The sequence below is a fragment of the Macaca fascicularis genome, chromosome 18 (assembly GCF_037993035.2).
Source record: "Macaca fascicularis isolate 582-1 chromosome 18, T2T-MFA8v1.1".
NCBI lineage: Eukaryota > Metazoa > Chordata > Mammalia > Primates > Cercopithecidae > Macaca > Macaca fascicularis.
In genome coordinates, this window is record NC_088392.1 from 17,125,378 (window position 1) to 17,147,787 (window position 22,410).

A 22,410-nucleotide genomic window follows, 5' to 3' on the forward strand; every position below is an offset into this window, starting at 1 on the left:
AGATAGATAGATAGATAGATAGATAGATAGATAGATAGATAGATAGATAGATTGATTATATAAAGATAGATATATGTATGTTTTATAATTGACAGTGGTGAACATATATATAGTGGGAACATTAAGAAAAAGTCTGACATAATAAAAACCACAACACAGGACTCTATGGGCTGTTTTCCAGTCAGGAAAACCCATATCTCTCTTGGCGTGTACTCTCATTCAATAAACTCTCCGCTCTCTTAGCTAAATTGTCTCTTGGCCAAATTCTTTCTCTCAAAAATGACAGAAACAGAGGACTCCCACACTTCCAGGTAACAACCTCACAATGTTTAGGGTGAAAAGTAGGTACCAAAAAACCATTCTTATTTTTCCTACACCCATCATTGTTGTTTCGTGTCTCTCCATGTTACCACAGTTAAACCCACTGTGCCTGTGGACTCTTGGATTATCCTGTGACGTTAGCCAAGGCAACTTCTTGTCTTTATGCCATGTGACAGATGGGCCTGGTAGACAATCACTGGGACAACCACATGCAACAAGACAGCCATTCAGTGCAGCAAGGAAGTTGCATGCTATTATAAGTAGATATTCTTCAGTCTTACACTTTGCTGAGATTGTTGTTTGTTTGCAATTTTATAATATCTATATTGAAGATTAAAGTAAGCCATATTCTTCAATGCCCCAAGGAGAAGGGAAAAGATTTTATTAGCTGCCAGCACTGTCTATCCTAAAAGAATGTTGCCTATCACCTAGGAGGGAAGCAATGGCTGACCTCCAGCCACCTCTTCTAAGATGGGGCTAGGGAAGTTAGAAGTGCTCTACTAAGACTTCTGAGGAAGTTCCAGGAGAAAATATTCACCAAGAAGGCACTGAGAAGGCAGTAAATGCTTTATTGACACTTTTTATCTGATTATTGCTCCATGTTATCCTGAGTATAAAAGGAGGCTTCCTTTAAAACAAAAATCTTCTGATTGACTTATGCCTTTTTCTGTTTTGAATCTTTACTTGCTGAAGATGAAGGTGGGTAGGGAAAGGAGGGAGAGAAGGAGGAGCAGAAGGATGAGGAGGATTGGAGAGAAGAGGAGGAGGAGGAAGAAGAAGAGGAAGAAGAAGAAGAGGAAGAGGAAGAGGAGGAGGAGGAAGAAGAAGAAGAAGAAGAAGAAGAAGAAGAAGCAGCAGAAGGAGGAGGAGGAGGAGGAGAAGAAAAAGAAGAAGAGGAAGAGGAGGAGGAGGAGGGAGGAGGAGGAGGAGAAGGAGGGAGAAGAAGGAGAAGAGGGGGAAGAGGGGGAAAAAGGGAAAGAAGGGGAAGAGGACGAGGAGGAGGAGAAGGAAGAAGGAAGAGGAGGAGAAGGAGGAGGAGAAAATCTATTGTTTAATTCAGTAGTATAATTCAATTAAATTCAATTCAAGCAATTGGCCAAAAATTCCACTGAAATATTGACTGAATTAGACTTCTCCACGTTCAAAGTATCCTTTTGTAAGCCATTTGATTGCTGCCATATGTTACAAGTCTTCACAGAGCTTTAAGGTATTCCATGCATTTATTATTCTCAACACAGAATTCTGAACTAAAACTCACCACATTTTATTTACATATGTAAGGAAAATATTTAAAATCCAAGCAAAGTTGAAGCCCTTCAGCTGGTTTTCTTTAAGCAGAGATGTCACGTCACTTATTCAAGATCTCACAAATATATACAAGTCAAGAAAATCTAACCACTTAAAATTTTACTCATTGACTTGATCATGTCACTGGACAGCAATCAAACGAGACACCACAGATAAGAAAGCCAGAAAGCTTTCTGCATAAATCCACCTTATTCTATGATTAACAAAGCCTTAGCTTCACAACTCATGAAATTGTTGGAAGAGATCCTACACCTGTTTTGCAGATGAGCAAACTGAGGCACAGAGGTGTGTGAGGTGTGAGCTTTTTGGCCATGGGAAAGTCACAGGATTGTCTCTGCATCTCATCTGCAACTCTGACACTTGCTCACCCCCATCTGATTAGGGAGAGGCAAGCTTGCCACAGAATAGAATTACATTGGTATGAGTGTGCCTTATAAAGAACAAGAAGGGGTGGTTCGCCTTGAACTGAGCTCGCATGGGTAGGCTTTTCACAGCGATGCTGTCCCCAGTGGCGGCTGCTGCCTCCGTGCCCTCTTCGCTGACATCCAGGTATGACTTGTGGATGGCTTTTGATAAATATAGACCCTTGGTTGGTGACATTCCAGAAAGATCAGCTTTGACCTGGTTGAAGAGATCTGTCACCCCTAGAGATTTTAACAGGGAATTTAGCTCATACTTAATTTCAAGTTTGAATCGGGGAAGATGTACTTCAACTTCTCTTTCCATCATGTTAGAAGAGCTGGTCCACTCATGAAACGTCCTCGAATTCAGCTGCTTTTCTATCTAAGAGACAAAACACAGACAAGCCCACATGAGTCAAACACATGACCTCTACATTAAATGTCATATGGTTTTTGTAATTCTCAGTGTGAGTGTTTCAACTTCATCACTTTTTCTACCTTTAATACAGTCTACTTACCTGGGAACAAAATCATACCATTAGCCACATTTTCCCTTTTCTGTCATCTGTTTCTCCTCTAAATTTCATAATTAAGCTTCTCAAGTAGGTATCCTACAGTCTTTTCCCTCAATTCCCTCAGCACACATGCTTCACTGCACTTCTCCCACTATCGCCTGTGAAGTTGTCATGGTCCTGTTTCGTGGATGGACTCAACCATTTCTTCTTGGTTCTCATATCTGAAACATTCCACGACACCCTCCTTTATGAGCGTGATTCTCGTTTGGCATCCCTGATGCCAGGATCCCTGTGAATTCTGATAGCTTTCATCCTTCTCATGCCCTTCTCTGTCACTGTCTCTGGTAGCTGCTCCTGAGGCTGAACTCTGGGCCACCTGTGCCTCTGCCCAGCATGTCAGCTCCCACATCAATGCTCAGGTTTCCCAAAGCAGCCTCAGCACTCTGACTTCTCATTTTCCTCCATCCAGTTTCATCATTTGTTTGTAAATCTTTCAAATGCCCCCCTCAGGCACTGAACTCTCCAGCCAGCCGTGTCCACAGCTCCCAGCTCCAAACCACCATGCTGTGTCACATCCCATCTTTTTAATCTAAGAATTTAAAACAGTTTTGACAACCTCTGCCTACCATGACAATATATAATCCACCATAAAATAAATGTGGTTTTTCTTCCAAAGTGGCTTTTCCTTTTGTCCTTTTCTGCCCACATCCAAGAGACCATGACTTCATGCCACAGCTCACGCTGCCCTTCTTCTAAGGCATTTGCACTGCTCTTTGCTCTGCTCAGTTTAGCAGGGCCCCTGTGATTCTCCTGTTCATCCAGCAAGGCTCGGACTAAAAGTGCTCTGCTAGGAAATCCCTTCTGACCCCTTCATTCTAATCCCAAAGTCTACTTCCAGAAAACTTTCTGCAGAGTCTAAACTGCTCCCAAACTGCTTTATGCCTCCAACTGTCTTTCACTCCAGTCAACCACAGGCCCTCAGGGAGCTGATTCCCTCTGACTTGGCCACAACCATAAGCATACCTGTTCTCATGGCCACAGTGCACTTCTGTTACTACAGCTCCCTCTCAATTGGCACCCGTCTCACTTCTGAATCCAAATGCGTACATCCTGACCCTGCTCTTTCCGGAAGCCTTCCCTACCACCCGACACACATGCACACCTTGCTCATCTGTGCCACAGTGTTTTCGTCTCAAGCCAGCACTCCCTGGCTTACAAGCCCCTAACTCTTGGGCCATATCATCCATATGTGTGTCAGCTTTGCAGGCTCCCAGAAGTTCAGCTGTCAGAAGCACAGCCTGCTCTGTCCTGGGCAGCTTCGGCTGCAGCTGGGGAAAGGGGGATGGATCCAAACTCCTTTCACTGCCATGACCACTTCTTAACGGGTGTGGTGCACATTTCTCCACAAAACTGAGATGTTAATAATGGCTAGCCCACGAAAGTACATTACAATTGGCTCAGAAATACTGCCCCTGACGGTAAACTGGCTGAATCGGATTTCTGCACACTAGGAGCCCAAATAGCATTATAACTTCATTACTGTAGAAAGATGTCCCCCAATCATCAACCAACCAGTACTTGTGTGTATTTGTACAAAACATCACTTCTGCCTCCATGTGCCTTTCTCATGTAAGAATAGCTTGTTCTCCATAAACACATTGTCCTGAAAGGCAGAGGCCACGTGTCTCCCTGCTACTTTCGCAGCCCCTGGGGCAATCCTACTGAGGCTTAGATTGTGAATCAATGACTACACTAACGTCATGAGATACACTGTGTGTGTGTGTGTGTGTGTGTGTGTGTGTGAACATGCACACATGCTTTAACTTCTTTCTAGCATTCTTATAATTTTACCTGTTTCACATTAGCTGTGCCTACTGGAAGCAGAATAATCATGCTTAATTTGTTGTTAACGTAGGGCAGCTCAAGAACTTGCATCTGCGGCTCCTTTAGGAAGGCCAGTTTAAATGTTCCAATTTGATACATCATTTCCACAGTTACATTTTTACCCTGTGAAGAAGAAAAGGATTATAATTAGGTAGTATATATAGTTACATATGTGAGCACACATGTGTGTATACTGATTACTTTGCATAACATGAATATCTGCATGAACACTCTAAAGACATGGGTAAAATAGAAACTACAAAGTAGATTCCTTATTACTTCCCTTTGCAAAAATTATCCATTTTTTTAATTTAAAATAAGTCATGGTTAGAGACTGAATTATTCTAATAATATATATAGATAGCTTGGTCTACCAAAAGCAAAGTCAGGATTTCTAGCTAACATGACTTTAGTGGAAAAAAAAAAAAAGGATACATCATTAAATCATTTTCTTTTTAATCTTTCCTTAAGAAACTCTCTAGAAAAAAAAATAACACAGATAACTTTAGTGTGCTGCTAGAGAAAATAACCACAGTGTACATGGAAAGAATAAACCAATAGAACATTAAGAAAAGAATGGGTTTTCTTCTTTGCCAGAGAATCTTAGTATCCCAAGTCTCCAGTTGGGTGCTCTGTGATAAAAGTTATTGTCACTTAATAGAGGAAAAATTAAAATGTGTAGAAAATACAATAAAAGAACCAACAGAAACCTAGACCAATATTTTCACTAAATCACTAAATCTTTCTAAGTTGTCCTTAAATGATTACTGTATTCGCCAACATTTGTCATCAGTCTGAAAATAAAATACTTACCTCACTTAGCTGAAAAGGACTTTTAACTGTCTCTCTTTCTTGAAATTTATTTTGCCATTGTCCTTTGAAATATATGGCATTCACCAGGACCATTACAGATGAAGGGTCAATTGTGCCCTTTCCAAAGAGATTTGTGACTTTTCCTTGTGTAAAAAATAAGATAATCGTATTTGGATTTGAACTTCCTGATGATAGGGAGGTGAAGAGTCATGAGAAATTTACAGCCATTTCTTTTTTAAGACTAATTGTAAATTTGAGATACCAGAACTCCTTTCATCTCCTGGCCACGGAGCCTTCTTTGTCAAATGAAGTTTATTTCAGGGAATATTTAATGCTTTGTTATTTAACCAGAAGACAGCATCCAGGAAGTTGCCAGTATATTCATGATGGATCAATTTGTCTTACGCCTCATTATATCAAGTGATTTCTTATATATTACTGCTTATTTAAATACTATGTAATAATTTCTTGTGGCTTACTTTTAATATTTACAAGACTTTATGCTTACCAGCACTTCATTACATGCAAATATGTTAAGTATTTTAAAATATTTATTCTTTCAATGCACTACAATTAGTGTATTACAAATATGTATACAAAAACACTTCAAGTAAACACATATCTGAAAATCAAGATTCATAAAATTATGCCAGGAATTGCTTGGTAAATAAAACTGATCAAAATTAAACATCCAGCCGTCTTGGTGCATTTTGGTATATTGCGATTTATAAAACCTTTTTGGAAGGTAATCTGTTATACAATATGAAACACAGGAATATCTGAACATCAGCTTTAAGCTTCATGAAGGTTTTAATTTTCATTGAACTTCTAGGCCTAACACAATCCTAGCATGTGATAGCAATACCTAACCTTAAGTGTACAATGTGTATTTTTGGTTGGAACAGTAAATAAAGACATAAACAAATGATGAAATAACATTAATATTCTACATGAATATATAACATGTGAATCCCAAATGCACACCCATGGCAGACAACACTAATCATCTTTTCATTCATGCCAAAAGAATTTAGGCATTTTTCTAGATTCTGGGCACTGTTCTAGACACTGTAGCACTAAACTCAGACTATAACACAAAACTAAACAGACAAAAATCTCTACTGTCACAGAGTTAGTGTCTACCGGCTCAATTGTGGGCTTTTTCAAGTAACCTAAGTTTAAGCCTCAGACTCTCAATACAGATTTTCCAAGCAGTGACTACCAGTGGATTAGAGTTAGCACAAGAGATGAGGCATATTTTTACACCACTGTGCTAGGTAAATTAACAGATATGAAAAAATATATACACCTTTCAAAGCATTTTCTGACTTAATACAAATAATAGAATAGATACATATGTTAATCTGGTCGCCTATTACTAAACTTGACATCTGTCAGTTCCTCAATCAAAAAGATACTATTGAGAGCTCATCACTGTTAAGTGATATAATGGGAGACAAATATATTAGAAAACATTTTCTTTATGCTAAAAGAAATCTAAAATAATATAAAGCTAAACTAGAATTATTAAGTGAATTCAGCAATGCTAATATACAAAAGTAAAGTATATACTTATACATCAACAACAAATAAACCAAAATAATAGATACCAGCTAAAATTCACCAAACACCTCAAATACCACCTAGAATCAGTTTATCAAAAAATGCACAAAACTTCAACATAGGAAAATACAAAATGTTACCAAAAGAAAAAATTAAAGAAGACCTATATAGAGGTAAATTTCGTGGTCATGGATTAGAGTTTGAATAAAGATGTATTTTCTCTCCAAATCTATAGATTCTATGTAAATCCTATTAAAATTGCAACTGATACATTCTATGGAAGTTAACAAACTAATTTTAAAATGTATATGAAAATACGAAGGATCAAGATTTGGCAAGGCAACCCTAGAAGAGGATCAACATTGGAGGGATTATACTTCCAGCTTCCAAGACTTATTATAAAGCTACTATAATTGTGGCATCATCATGAGAATAAACAAATTGACGAATGAAAGAGAATGGAAAACCCAGGAGCAGATTCACACAGATATGGTCATCTAATTTATGATAAAATTTACATTGCAGTGTAATAATGAAAGGATTCTTTATTCAATAAATAATGCCATATAAATTAGACGTCCACGTGGAATGAAACTAATTTTAAAATGAATCCTGACTTTAATAAAACAATAAAACTTCTAGAAAATAACATAAGAAAATATTTTCATGAACTAGAAAATATTTTCACGATGATATTTCTTTAAAATCATCCAAAAAATGTGTGCGAAGACACTAACTATAAAGGAAAAGATCATAAATTTTATTCCTTTGAAATTAGAAACTTCCATTCATCTAAGACATCACTAAGAGATGGGAAAGATAAGATGCAAATTAGTAGAAGTTACTTGCAACATAGGTATCCAGTATGTGCAAAGAACTCCTAAAAATTTATCAGAAAAAAAGAAAAACAAACAAACCATTCTTACAAGTGGGCAAAAGATTTAAACAGAAACTTCACAAAGGAGGATATGCAGCATCTGAAAAATTGTTCAACCATGTAATTCATAAAGGAAATGCAAATTAAAATTAAAATAACTACAGTGGCTAAAGTTAACAAGCCTTACACTACCAAGTGTTGGCAAGGAGGAGGAACAATTGAAATTCTCATTTCTTGTTTGGGCAAATAAATTGACACAACCACTTAAGAAAGTTGCTTGGCATCTACTACAATTGAATGTATATATGCCTTATGACCAGCAATTCCATTCCAAGGTGTACACCCAATAAAAGTACATACATATGTGTATCAGAGATATGTATCAAAAATATTCACAGCAGCACTATTGATAAGGGATCCAAACTAAAAATGTCCTAAGTATTTATTAACAGTAAAATGGGTAAGTATATTTAGAATATTCTGAGAATGAAATACATACTAATAAAAATGAACAAACCATGCAACGTGTAACTATGTGGATGAATCTCACAAACATATATTGGCCTTAAAAAACCCACATAATTTATGATTCCAATTACATGAGATTTAAAAACAGGCAGAACTAATAAGTGGTAACAGAAGTCAGAGAAACCTTAACATTTGGGGGAAAAAAGGGCTTATTTCTAGAAGAGGATTTAAGGGGGCCCTTGCAGTGCCTCTTTCTGATAACTTATGTCTTATTTTGCTGACCTGAGTAGTGATTCATGAGTATATTCACTTTGTGATAATTTATCAAACAGCACACATACAATAATTTACTTTTCTATATGTATGTATATTTAAATCATAAAGTTTATTTTTAAAATCAAAATTTAAGGGATGTATTAACTAATTGTGATATGTCAATGTTATTTGGTTCCTCCTGATTCAAACAAGAAAAAAAAAAAGCCAACAGGGGAAAAATGAAAACACACTGAATATTTAACATGAAATGATTATTTTTAATTTTTCAGATGCAATAATAGTGTAGTGGTTGTATTAAAATTGTCCATATTTTTTAGAAAAACAAAGTGAAATATGTGTAGGAAAATGATATAATATCTAGAATTTGCTGCAATATAATCTTAAAGAGGTGTTGGAGAAAGGGTGAGAGATTACATGAATAAGGCCAGCCATTAGTGAGAAATGTTGCAATTGAGTGATGGGTATATAGGGTTCACTATATATTCTCTCTACTTTTGTATATCCTTAAATTTTTCCTCAACCAAATGTTTCTAAATAAAAATGAATATATCCTTGGTACCAAATATTAAATGTGCCATTTAAGAAATATTTAGCAATATATATGAGTTTTTAATTGTGAAAAGTAAATTTAAATTTAATTAATTTTAATTGCAGAATGCACCATACATTTATGAAATAGAAATGGTGTTCATTCACAGAGTCACTTTGTATATATTTTAGAACAACTGATTGTAAAGGGTATTCCAAAATATGGCCCCATTCCTTTCTTGCTGATCTGCCTATGTCAGGTGTGGACTTCAGCCAGCTTCCTCGTTAGCAAGTGGACTCGGATTGCTTATCAATACAACACAGAATTTAGAGACACCTATTGACTTATCCTTACCATTAGTTTTGTTTTCAACCCAAGCATTAATTGTTTTCCTCGTTTCTTCTGTAGACTGTTCAAAATCCACAGTTTGTAACCTGGCTTGATACCATTTCTCAGAACAGCTTAAATATTGCTATAAAAGACATGATAATTGAACAACAATTCAAAAACAGTGTAAGGAAAACAAAATCTATAGCTTGATGTATTCTAAAATTCTAATGCAGAGAAAAAAGCAGTTCCTATAAACAAGTCTGAGAGGAAGCAGAATGCATATGTACTTATTTTTAATGAAATAAATAAATTTAACAAAATCGGAAACCCTTCCAAAAGAATGTTCAGAAATGTTTTGTTGTTACTTCTGTCACATGATTGGCTGTCTTAGTTTTAAAGTGTTCAAAGCAAAATGACAAATTGCAATACAATGAGCACCTTCTGACTCTATTACTACTCTTTCCTCTTCAAAGTAGACATGGAAGCTACTGCTCTCAGATTATAAACAGGAAAACTGAGAAGAGTGGTTAAGTGACTTGCTTTCCTGAGGTCTAACAGAAGGTTGTTCCCATGATATGTATCAATCTCCTCACAAGCTGCCATAAATATAATTAATAATAAAAACATTCTCTGATGTAAATAGTTGGCATTTCTGTCAAATTTATATAAAGTGTGAGCAAAAATATCTTAAGGAATTTATTATTTCGTTCACCTATAACATATTATCCAAGTGAAAGTGGTGTGCAGACTCAGTATAAAGAACTTACCCTTTCTTTTAACCAAAAATTCTTACTCCCAAGCCCCTCCTATGTAGTATTCTGGAGCAACTATTGATGACCACCCATGGCCCTAGATTTCTACAGAACTGGAGACTTTCTGTTGTCTTTCTGTCAAGACAACAGTGATATCTACATGGACCCAAATGAATTTACCATGATGCAATTCCTGAGACCTTAGGAGCATACCTCCACAGCCCAGTGGGACCCGATGCCCCAGCATGAACTGAATAGAATGATACAAGACTTTGAGATATGGAAGATGTACCTAGCATAGAAGAAAAACAAATCTTAACTAATGTTATGGGAAGTCAGGGACCCCAAACGGAGGGACCTGCTGAAGCTGTGACAGAAGAACATAAATTGTGAAGATTTCATGGAAATTTTTAGTTCCCCAAATTAATACTTCTCTAATATCTTATGCCTGTCTTTACTGCAATCTCTGAACATAAATTGTGAAGATTTCATGGACATTTATCACTTCCCTGATCAATAGTCTTGTGATTTCCTGTGCCTGTCTTTACTTTAATCTCTTAATCCCATCATCTTCGTGAGCTGAGGATGTATGTTGCCTCAGGACCCTGTGATGATTGATTTAACTGCACAAACTGTTCATAAAGCATGTGTGTTTAAATAATATGAAATCTGGGCACCTTGAAAAAAGAACAGGATAACAGCGATGTTCAGGGAAGAAAGGAGATAACCATTAGGTCTGGCTGCCTGAAAGCCGGGAGGAACAGGGCCATATTTCTCTTCTTTCAAAACCGAATAGGAGAAATATTGCTGAATTCTCTTTCTCGGCAAGGAACAGCCCTGAGAAAGAGAATGCATTCCTAGGGGGAGGTCTCTGAAATGGCCGCTCTGGGAATGTCTGTCTTATATGGTTGCAGATAAGGGATGAAATAAGCCCCAGTCCCTCATAGTGCTCCCAGGCCTGTCAGGATGAGGAAATTCCTGCCTAGTAAATTTTAGTCAGACTGGTCGTCTGCTCTCAAACTCTGTCTCCTGATAAGATGTTATCAATGGCAATGCATGCCTGAAACTTCATTAGCAATTTTAATTTCGCCCCGGTGCTCTGCCCTCATTTACCTTGTGATATTTTATTGCCTTGTGAAGCATGTGATCTCTGTGACCCACACCCTATTCGTACACTCCCTCCCCTTTGAAAATCACTAATAAAAAATTGCTGGTTTTGCAGCTTTGGGGGCATCACAGACCTGCCAACATGTGATGTCTCCTCCGGACACCCAGCTTTAAAATTTCTCTCTTTTGTCCTCTTTCCCTTTATTTATCAGACCGCCCAACACTTAGGGAAAACAGAAAAGAATCTATGTTGAATTATCAGGGGTGGGTTCCTCTGATAAACTATGAGCAAAATCTGGGCCTCAGAATGAATCTTGTCCTGAGCTGGATCCAACTGTGGTTGAAACAACCTTAAGTAACTCTCCATAGCCCAGGAGATGGATGTTTTTCCAGCCAGAATCCTGAAATAACAAGGTCCCTCTCATGACATAGTTCAAGACAATGTTCATGATGCTAATGAGGACCTTCTCACTTCAGGAACAGATGCCATAATGATCATCCCAAATCCACATTTATCTACTGTTATGTGTGGGTCACTGTTTTGAGAAGGCAAAGTCATGAGAGGGAGTATCCCAACTCGAAGGACCATGATTGTTAATCCCTGCCACTCTAGACACTCTCCATACATCATTCCCTATATGCTTCCAGGGCAGTAAAATAAAATACCCTCTAAATGTCTATAATACCTACCCCAAGTTGCAAATATTTTGACTATCAGAAGCTCATCACATCCAAGACATAACCTGATCTACCAGGCCAGGGAAGAACATTAGAAACTCATGGTTTCATCCAGCTTCACGCAGATGGCATTTAAATAACCCTAGTCAAACAAAAGCTTGCATTTCACCTCAATCATAGCAAGATCATGTAGCAATTAAAAACAGGAAGATGGATTTGGATAGGGGTCAAATCCAGGTTTTGCCATTCAAATATCTCTGTGACTCTTGTCAGCCTGACTTTTCAGAATCTGCTTCACAGTCTGCAGAATTAATGGACATTTTACACCCATATCTTAGCACAATGTGAGGATTATAGGAGATAATGCCTGTAATGAGCTAAGCAGAATGACTGGCACAGAGTAAATACTCAATAAAACTACATAGGGCCATGGTGTTGGGAAAGGGCATAAATCGTGTTAGAATATTGGAGCTACATAGAACTAAGCCTAATCCTCTCATTTTAAAGATAGAAGTGACTTGCCCAAAGTTATGTATTCTAAATGGAAGCAGAACTCCTGTCTCTTGGCTCACGGTCCAATGTAATTTCAACTACTTCTTGATACTCCACTATTAAGAACCTCTGAAAATGATATGAAAAATTGGTTTTGTTTTTCTTCTGGTCCACAGGGATGATTCTTACCTACTTTGTTTTGTGCTTCATCCCTGACCTTGGTTCTTGGACAGCATTAGGGATCTTGAAGAAGCCATTTTTATGTAATATTTTATAACTTTACATGAGAGTTTCAATAAATCCATTTCACTGAAACTGTAAGTCAGCTCAAATTCAGCCTCTTAATGATAAACGTTCTCACTCTTCATCAATTTTGTGGTATGAAATTCAGAGGATGCCAAGAAAGTTGTTGACCATTCTTCCAAATGGACTTACCTGATGGAATGCCATTGTCTTTGTCCCGTAGAGCCTGTTGGCAATGCTGAGGGTATAGTTAGAGTCTGGCTGGTTGATTTGAGAGAATAAGACACCAAACTCGGAATGAATTCTTCCGGCTTGGCTGCACTGAAGCATTAGTAAACAAAGAATGGTGTATTAAATTGCTTGATTTTTGCCATTGGAGAATGATAACTGTCTAGACAGCAAGGTGTTTGCCTCTGAATAAAAGGGCTGTGAATACAAGGAAATTAGTTTAAAGCATTTTCTTCTTTGGATTTTCGCTAGCACATTAATTTCACCACTCTGTAACTTTAGTTGCAGTCTGTGTGCAGAATTGTAAGTTACTGCATAATACATGTGTACTTGTGGTCCTAACGATTTAATTCAAAGGCAGTTTTCATAAATAAACAGATCCTAGTGGGGTATTCAGGGAAATAATTCCAGTGTTATTGCTGCCCTTGTACTTACAGAATCGTTTCTCTTCTCTTTCACACTTTTTTCTACGTCTCCATTTTTCATGTGGTCATTTGATCAAATACCTCAGCCCTTCACTGAACTTAGTTTACACACTAATTTGCTTCTCAGTGGTAGCAATTCTGCTAAGCTGCAGCTTTGTTGCATTTGAAAGATGGCTAAGAATTTATGGACATTATAGGGAATATGCCTATATTCCCTAAAGCGTTCCCTAAAGCAAATGTTCATAAACTATGGACTTAGAACTTTTAATAGTCAGCTGGGTTCCGTGAAGTTGGTGTTCTGTGAGGCTATACGCATTTGTGTATTTTCTCAACCAATCACAATCAAACAGAACTATTTTCGTGTAGGAGTTCTATATAATTTTGATGTCAAAATGAATCCTTCTACTGGAAAAAACTAGAGACCATAGTCCCACAGCGTGTGGATTGAGAAGCATCAGGCCATGTTTTCCCAGCACATAATTATATGGCCAAGCATCAGGGTCCTTTCTCAGTCCCCACTCTAGACAGAAAAATCTAACACCACATAGACAAGACTGGCAGACTCAACGTAGGGCACCCTCCATAAAGGAACAAAAAAGCTTGAGTAAGGATGGCAATAAACCAGGTAATAAAATCTAATAAACTTTACTATTGTTATTATCATTATCATTATTATACTAAACTCTACAGGCTGTAGTTATCATCAGGAAGGTTAAAGGGGGACACATAGCTGGTTCCCTCATGGACAAAAGAAGGAGTTCTTCTACTCAATGCTCAGACAATTATTTCATCCTCCTCTTAGGTTAAAGAGCATTTGACAACTCAGCAGTATTATCATACCTTAGGTGAGTCCTTGAACCCTGGTTTTAATGAGTCTACAGTATGACGAAAATGAAGCACCTAGAAAAGAAAAAAAAAGGATCCATTGGCATCAGAAGCAATGTACAGTCTATCAAGGTTGACAGTTGTAAGGATCTATTTTTCTATTTTAGATCAAGACCAATAGTGATAGCTAAATTTAATAATGTTGCTTTCCAAATCCTGAACTAAGTCTTTACATATCTTATTTAACCTTCCCAAAAACTGTATAAGTAGATACTATTACCCTCATTCTATGTTAGGGAAACTATAAGTTTAAGAGAGATCGAGCAGCTTGCGTCAGACCACTGTCAGGCTCCAGGGACTAATCTCTTATCCGCTCGACCCTTCTGTCCCTACTGCTCTTAGGCTGATAACTAAAACAGTACCCAGCACAAACAATAATAAGATTTGCAAGTATCCTAAGAGTTGTTAAGTGATATTCTTCTAGACTTTCCACTGCAATAAAAATATATGTAATGGGAAAATCTCTAATGTTAGCCTATATAACCTGAAAAGTCACCTTTCCTTTCTGAGTCTCAGTTTTCAATCTGTAAAGTGTGGATAACAATTCCTAACTGTTATGAATTTGAAACATAATCATGAAAATTTTTTTAACTTGGTAATGTCTAAAATAGCATTACGTTTATTGTAAATTTAACCTTCTACAGGACAATCATAGTAACTCTGTCATGTTTAAATCACTGAATGAAGAGACCCTAAAAGTAAACTGCAGAGATTTATTTGTGATACCACTGATAGTAAAAAAGAGACCACGTGTTGCTTGTATTACATTGCTTGCACTACAGTATACTCCATTAATCACACCATTATCAATTTTTAAGAAATATGATTTACTCAATGTGTTTTTTTTTTCTCTCTCAAGATGGCAATTTTATTGGTATAAAGAGAGAATTAATTTGGCTGACCCAGAGCGGGTGCATGAAAGACTTCTGGGCCCTGGGTAAATCTCTGTGGAATTCCATACCTTTTCCAGTTGCTCTGCACTCTCTCCCCTGGCACCAAGGAGGACCATGCTTAGAGCATAAAGCAGACTTAGCGGAGAAAAGAAGATGTTATCTCCTATGTTGTTACTGTTCAGCTCTTTGAACACATCAAGGCAAAATTCAACGTTAGCTGTGCTGAGGGAACCCATTTTCATGCCAATGACTGCCTGAGAACAGAAGGAAAAAAATTCTCAGAACATCACTTGAAGTTACAGATAGTATCTGGAGTTCAGTTATTGCATTTCATGAGTTTAAGTATCAGGGCACACTGCTTCATGAAAAATTACATACCTTTATCACAATTCTGAGAAATTCATAAATGCTAGAGAGGGGAATTCACATTAGTTATACATTGCAATGAACAGAAGATTTACTATTCCTTCAGCCAATGGTTAAAATCTATCTTACTATCATTTGTGTACATTTTTAAATAATCTATAATTGTTCTGGAGCGAAAGATGAAAAGGAATTGGATCTTTGCATTTTGAATTTCCATACTTTAAGACATTCCTCACCCTGGAATTTGTGCAGTAAAAAATCTTGAGCTACACAAGATCAGCCAATCAAGATATTTTCCCACTAGACCACCCACTTTGGCAGTGTCACAGGAGGAGAACATCTCCATCTCAGTCGTTTTTGTACAAACAAGTTGACAGCACTTGCAGAATTTCCAGCTCGTTTTTATCTCCTCAGTGGGGCCTCATTCCCTGTATCCCTCCATGAATGTCAGACAATACTAACAAGTAGGTCCTGCCATAAGAAAGTGGTCAGAGCTCTCAGCCTGGAGGCCACAGTCGTCATGTTTACGAAAACAGAAATGGAAAAGGAAAATCCAAGAGAAGAAAAGATGATGCTGGAATATGTGTTATCTCAGGACAAGAATATGTCAGGAAAGAAGAGTTCATTCTATTCAGTTCCACAAACATTAATTGAGCATCGCTCACTGTAGAGGGCTATGGATATAAGAATGATCAAGAATAGTTTCTGCTCTCAGGGAGACTTCATTATTCAGGAGCTTCATTGCCATCAGACACTTCCTTCTTTTAACTTCGGAGTCATCATTCTCTCTTGGTCCACAGCCTGCCTCCTTGACTGCTCCTTCTCAGTCTCTTTTGCAGAATCGTTCTCAATTTTGAACCTCTAGACATCACAATAAAGCAGAATTCAGATCTTGAACCTCTTCTCTATGAACACTCATACTCCAGGTGATCTCATCCAACCTCATTCCTCCTAATATCTAATTAGGAGGAATGTCCTAATGTCACTAATATGCTATTAGCTCCTGTATTTATGCTTGCCTTGAATTCCAAACCCATATATCCAACTGCCTACTCAACAACCCCACTTGAATGTCTAATATATATCTCAAACTGAACATGTCCAAAAGCGAATCCTTGGTTTTCTAATTCCTCTCTCCAGCCTGCGTCCCTCACAGCCTTCTTTACCTCTGTAAATGATAATTCTATTCTTCCAGTTTCTCAAGCTAAAAACCTTGGGATCATCATTAAGTACTTTCTCATTCTTATTCAATCAGTGAAAAAAATCCTGTTTTCCCCATCTTTGGAAATATTCCCCATCTGCACATTTCTCATGCTCCCCAGTTTTAACAGCATAAAGGTGCTCCTGAATTATTTAAATAATCTCCTATCTTATTTCTACTCCAGTCTTTATCCTCCTCCATGATATCTTTGATAGACTAGTATTTTTAAAGTATCAGTTAGTTAGGTACTCCTCTGCTCAAAAACTCCACTGTCTTCCCTTTTACTCAGGGAGGAAGCCAAAGTCCTTACTGTGACCAACAAGGCCCTCTGTGATCTGGCCCTGGCCACCTGTCAGACCTCATCTCCTACCACTCTTCCACCAGCTCACTCCAATTTAGCTATGTCACCTCCTTGCATATCTTCAACATAACAAGCACATTCAACCTCAGGGCATTTGCACTTTCTATTCCTCTTCCATGATGTTCTTCCCGAAGATATTTGAATGGTTCCTTCCAGCAGTTTAATCATATCTGTTCAGACAGCATCTCATTACTAAGGCTGTCCCTGACCATTCATTCTGTTTGAAATCTCAGCCTACATCCCACCATTCCATTACTGTAGCACATACCACCACCTGGCTTACTACATATGTATTTATTATCTGATTCCCTTCCCTCTATAGTACATTAGAGCAAGGACTTCATTTTGGTTTTACGTTTTATTCCAGCATCCAGACAAGTCCTATCCATAGAATAGTGACCCAGTACATGTTTGCAGAAGGAAGAAATGAAGAAGAGAATTTCAATCCAAGAAGTACTATGTGATATGCTGGTATGCACATAATCAAGTAGAGAGGAGAGACACAGAACCAAACTGAGAGTTATAGTTAGCCTTCCTGGAGGAGATAATATCCCTGCTGCTTCTAGAAGAATGAAATAAGCATCACCCATGTATATACATGTAAGAAGAGCACTCCTGTCAGAAGGAATAGCATAAGCAGAGACTCAAACACCTGAAAGATAAATTTTATATTATAAGTGCATGAAATAAGAGTCCAAAAGTGGTGGGCAGTAGGGCCAAATATAGGCAGGACTATGGCCTTAGAAGCGTGGCATGTCCCTTGATGAGAAATCAGAGATCACACCCTACATAGCTCATGATGGAGTTGGGTCCTCATGTCACCTAGTCAGAAGTTCATATCATCTTTCTGATCATCAATTTATAAATCTCTCTCCTTCTCTTCTTCTCTCTCCCTGGACAGCATATTTAAAAAAAAAACAGGCTGGCTGCCCACCATTCAGCCCTTCCCTTTCACTCCCTTGTTTTGTGCTAAGAGAACTTCCTTTGATGCAGATTTCATGCAGCCATGTGCTTCAGAGGAGGCGTCACCCTTCCTCAGGCCCCAAGAGCAAGCCTGGATTAGTCTAAGCCAATTGAGGGAATTCTAGGTCCCAAGTTTCTAGTGTAGGAGTCAGAAGGTGCCATAATTCGTACAAGAAAGACGGGAGAGGTTGCTGGAGGGCTTCTGGAAAAGGCTTCCGATAAGAAGAGATCCACAAGAGGAAACCATCCCTCTTCTTCCTCTCACAGTTGGGTTATCTGCATGTGTCTACTACTGCAGCTGCTATTTTGTGACCACAACGAAAGTAGTTTAAGAGGATAAGCCAGGATTTCAGAGAGGAAGGATGGACAGAACTTGCATTCTTGATGACACACCATTGAGTGAATGGATTACCCAATCCTGGATCTGCCCTAGCTTGAGATTTCTCTTCATGTGAAACAATAATTTTTTCTTATTGTTTAAGCCATTTTAGTTGAGTCTTCTGTTACTTGCAGCTAAACGAATTCTAACTCACTTCAAGGGTTGTTCTATACACCCTAGTTCACTAGGGCCAATTAGCCTACTTACTCCACATTCACCGTTCTGTAGCATAGTTACATTATTCCCTTGTTTAGTCCACATGGGATACAGAAATATTTGGTTCTTTTACCTTCCATCTTCTAGACTACAGCTTTGCCCTCTTTTAGAATCCAAGTCTAAGCATATATGCTATAGGACACTATGACAAAGGCCAATACATTTCCCGGCCAATACGTATTTATCCCAGTTGCTAATGATACTACACCAAGCCTTGACCACACTTTTCTTTGCTCTTGACAGTTTTTTTAAAATATGACAGAAAGGTTTTACTAATATTATTTTGCTAAAATACAACTATGTACCTCTGGCAGAATGTTTTCCTTCAAGGTGATTTTAATACAGCTCTCTGGATTACATGTGGTCATGACAGTGTCTTTGACAGCCCTTCATTTAGTTACTTTAATAATGAAAGCACTTCCAATCGTGAAGTATATCCAAGTCAATTGCTCTTCACACTATGTTCTGCATTTTAGTGAACTAAGTAAGCTAGTGGAGTTGTATTCTGGAAAGTAATGTAAATGTATTTATCTTAAATTTATATCATGTTGTTGTTATAAAATCGCCTATTCACATATCATAGCTATTGTAGCCCTGCAGTTACTAGAGCACCTAAGAAAAGAGTTTGGAATATGCTGATAGGCCACTTACTGTGTGGGAGACACTTTTATTAGGCTGTTTATTTGTTTGTTTCTTCTTTTATAACCACAAGTACACAAGGTTGAGGTCATCACATACTCTGGTTCTTGGCAAAAGCCATCACTGGATTACAAGGCCATTCTCTTCTTTACTTATGGCCTTTGACCCAGGTCATTTCCTTTCTTCTCCACCACCACAGACACCACTTATAGTTTGTTTAAAGCATATTCTTTTATTTATATGTGTTTCTGTAAAACATTGATTTCCTCATCTTATACATTTTTAAATTTTCATAAATGAAGTTATGTTAGATAATACTTAACATAAGTTTCGAGAGGCCGAGGCAGGTGGATCCCTTGAGCCCAGGAGTCTGAAGCCAGCCCGGGCAATGTGGCGAAAACTCCGTCTCTACAAAAAATTAAAAAAATAGCCAGTCACGGTGGCACATGCCTGCAGTCCCAGCTACTCAGGAGGCTAAGGTGGGAGGATTGCTTCAGCCCAGGAGGTCAAGGCTGCTATGAGCAGTGATTGTGCCACTGTACTCCAGCCTGGGAGACAGAGTAAGACCCTGTCTCAAACCAAAGCAAAGCAAAACAAAAAAATACAAGTTTTCACATACTTTTCACTTAGTACTATATTTTTAAGATTCATCCATGTTATTCTGGGAATATAGTCTGTACCTTCTGACTGCTCCATTCTTTTGCTTCCACCATATTCATTTGCCAACGACAGATACCCAAATGTTTTCCTTCTTCATGCCACCACTAACAGTGCCATGATCAACATCAGCACACCTACTCCCTCACACAGCTGTGTGAGAATTTCTTTGTAAAGGAAATGGCTAACTTACAGGGTTCATGTATGTGCCAGGTACTACATGTGTATTATTCAGAATCTTGAGTCTTTCAGGGTGAGTGATAATGTTCGCCTCACTTCATAGTTAGATCTTACAGCTCTTCAAGCATTGAGCTCATAGTACCAAGAAGGAATACTTCAGGTTCAGGTTTTACTCAAAAATCATTGGCAATACATAATTATAATGAATTCAAATGAACTTTGTATTAATTATAGTTTGAATTAGAATAATTCAAATTCTAATCAATAATATTAAAACTCTGTCTTGCCAATAGACATGCTAAATATCAAACGAACTTTGTTTATTGGCAAGACAGAGTTTTAACTATATTATTAATGTAGTGCCAAAGTGAATGGGCTTTCCTCATTCATTTTCCAAAATTCTACCTTTCTAGCTGTTTGCAGAGATCTTTCACAATGGAATTTCTATGTTAATCATCTATTTAACTGGTTTTATTGACAATTCCCTCTACATCTGGGTGATTGTCTTTGCACCTGCAGAGGTGTATATGGATGGATTGACGGATTTTGGTTCATTTAATATGTTGGTCTTCCTCACTACATTGAATATTCTTTAAGGGCAGAGAAAATTCATCTGTGAAATTGTCAGTGCCTTCCACATTCACCCAGGAATCAATGCTTGTTACGGAAACCAATATTCTGGATATTTTACAACTTCAAGTCTAATTAATGTTGCCTAGTCCGTTTCAGGGAAGCAGAACTCATGGAAGGCAGAAGTCCCAAGTCTCCCAGAATTTTATCAAACATCTATATGGACCCCCAAAACAGCCCACTCACATGATAAGGGAAAATTGGCTGTGTCTTGGGAAGAAAAAAATCTTCTTCAAGCAAATGAGGTGTGCCATCTGGAAGTTGTTATGACAGAAATGAAGAAAAGAAGGGTATCTGTCACTATAGCCCTTCAAGGTTGAGAAGAGGGATTTCTAGAAGAGAACTCTATTTGGGATATGTGTGGAAGGGAATACATCTTATCTTATCTGAAGGGATACTAACACTAAAGGACCGCAACAAACAGAGGGTCTGGTTCTGTCCTCTTGGGGGAAATAATCTCCAAGGGTGGCTAAGGCACCAGCATCTTACAATCTGTACCATACCCTAGGTACGTTCTTCCCCTCTCGCAAGACTCTTCTCTCATGACCACTTATCTAGCACCTACCTCTCCTTCCCTAAATCAGAGCTATTCTTTTAGTCTCACTCTCCGCCCTACAACTTTGTGAATTTCACATATGCTCATTCCTAAAAATAGTAGAAATTTCAGAATGTTCACATAAACATAAACCATGATATTTTACCTGCATGTACAGAATACACATATTACTTAGGAGACTAATTTTAAAGCTATAAGAGGAAACTGAGAGGCAGGAAAAGAAAGAAATTGTCTCCAACACATAGTGATTAATAAGGCTAGCATAGTAAGTTAAGATCTTCTGGCCGGGCACGGTGGCTCACGCCTGTAATCCCAGCACTTTAGGAGGCCGAGGCGGGCGGATTAAGAGGTCAGGCAATCGAGACCATCCTGGCTAACACGGTGAAACCCTGTCTCTACTAAAAATACAAAAAAATTAGCCGGGCATGGTGGCGGGCACCTGTAGTCCCAGCTACTCGGGAGGCTGAGGCAGGAGAATGGTGTGAACCCGGGAGGCAGAGCTTGCAGTGAGCTGAGATCACACCTCTGCACTCCAGCCTGGGGGACAGAGCAAGACTCCATTTCAAAAAAAAAAAAAAAGATCTTGTAAGGAGCTAAGAAGTGTTTCAATACACAAAGGCCACAGCATGCATGACTAGCTTGTGTTTTGAATGAAGATTAGTAAGCAGAAAATATCAACAGAGTTCCATTCTACTAAACAAAGATCTGAAATCAAGTCAGCCTACCTTAAGATTTTTAAATGCACACTATCAATGATATCAAAATATGCTAATGTATTTATCAAGGGATCAGCAAAAGTCATACTCAATTAAATAATAAGTTAGTTGCCCCTTCACTTGGTTCATTATGCAACCTGTCCAAATGCTGTGGTTTACTCTTATTTATTGTCCCCTTTGACAACAAGCACAGTTGAGATAATAAAGTACAGAAACATTTCTCTTACCTTTGTTACTTTCCAGTGGTGAAGTTCACAGTGTGGCAAGTTAGACTGGAGCTGCGTCCCTCAAAAGGAAATATAAAGCCTTCATATTTTGCCCCTCCCTTTTCATTTGTGTCCTTAGTGATTCAGCTCTTCACCTGCTGGTTGGAAAGTACAGCCCTGAAAAGGAAGTCCATCAAGAGCTTCTTTAAATCCCCAGAGCCCAGCATGGTGGCTCATTCCTGTAATCCCAGCACTTTGGAAGGCCGAGGTGGGAGGGTTTCTTGAGGCTAGGAGTTTGAGGCCAGCCTGGGCAACATAGTGAGACCCCGATCTCTATTTTAAAAATTAAAAA

At 38.1% G+C, this 22,410-nt stretch overlaps 1 protein-coding gene and 1 long non-coding RNA gene across 2 annotated transcripts in view; one reads left to right on the forward strand and one right to left on the reverse strand.

Moving 5' to 3' along the window:
• The window catches only part of LOC123569996 (uncharacterized), a 30,976-nt gene extending 20,754 nt beyond the window's left edge, over positions 1-10,222 (forward strand). The window contains exon 3 of the long non-coding RNA XR_010582807.1: positions 10,086-10,222. This is a non-coding gene — a long non-coding RNA (uncharacterized lncRNA). The remainder of the gene's footprint in view (positions 1-10,085) is intronic.
• SERPINB11 (serpin family B member 11) lies at positions 1,562-22,126 on the reverse strand. Its single transcript, XM_005586519.4, has 8 exons — positions 22,080-22,126; positions 15,057-15,242; positions 14,051-14,110; positions 12,750-12,878; positions 9,310-9,427; positions 5,243-5,385; positions 4,397-4,552; positions 1,562-2,412 (listed from the first exon to the last, which is right to left on the reverse strand). The coding sequence occupies exons 2-8, from the start codon at positions 15,228-15,230 to the stop codon at positions 2,008-2,010; spliced, it is 1,185 nt and encodes a 394-aa protein (XP_005586576.3). The 5' UTR covers positions 15,231-15,242; positions 22,080-22,126; the 3' UTR covers positions 1,562-2,007.
• Between the last annotated feature and the right edge of the window lie 284 nt (positions 22,127-22,410).

Bases quoted from the DNA above. Each gene is read 5' to 3' on its own strand.
- SERPINB11 (XM_005586519.4), bottom strand. From the start codon at position 15,230: ATGAAAATGGGTTCCCTCAGCACAGCTAACGTTGAATTTTGCCTTGAT. The intron at 4,553-5,242 runs GTAAGTATTTTA...TCTTCTTCACAG, and splicing joins GTCCTTTTCAGCTAAGTGAG to GGTAAAAATGTAACTGTGGA. The intron at 2,413-4,396 runs GTAAAATTATAA...TTTGTCTCTTAG, and splicing joins GCACAGCTAATGTGAAACAG to ATAGAAAAGCAGCTGAATTC.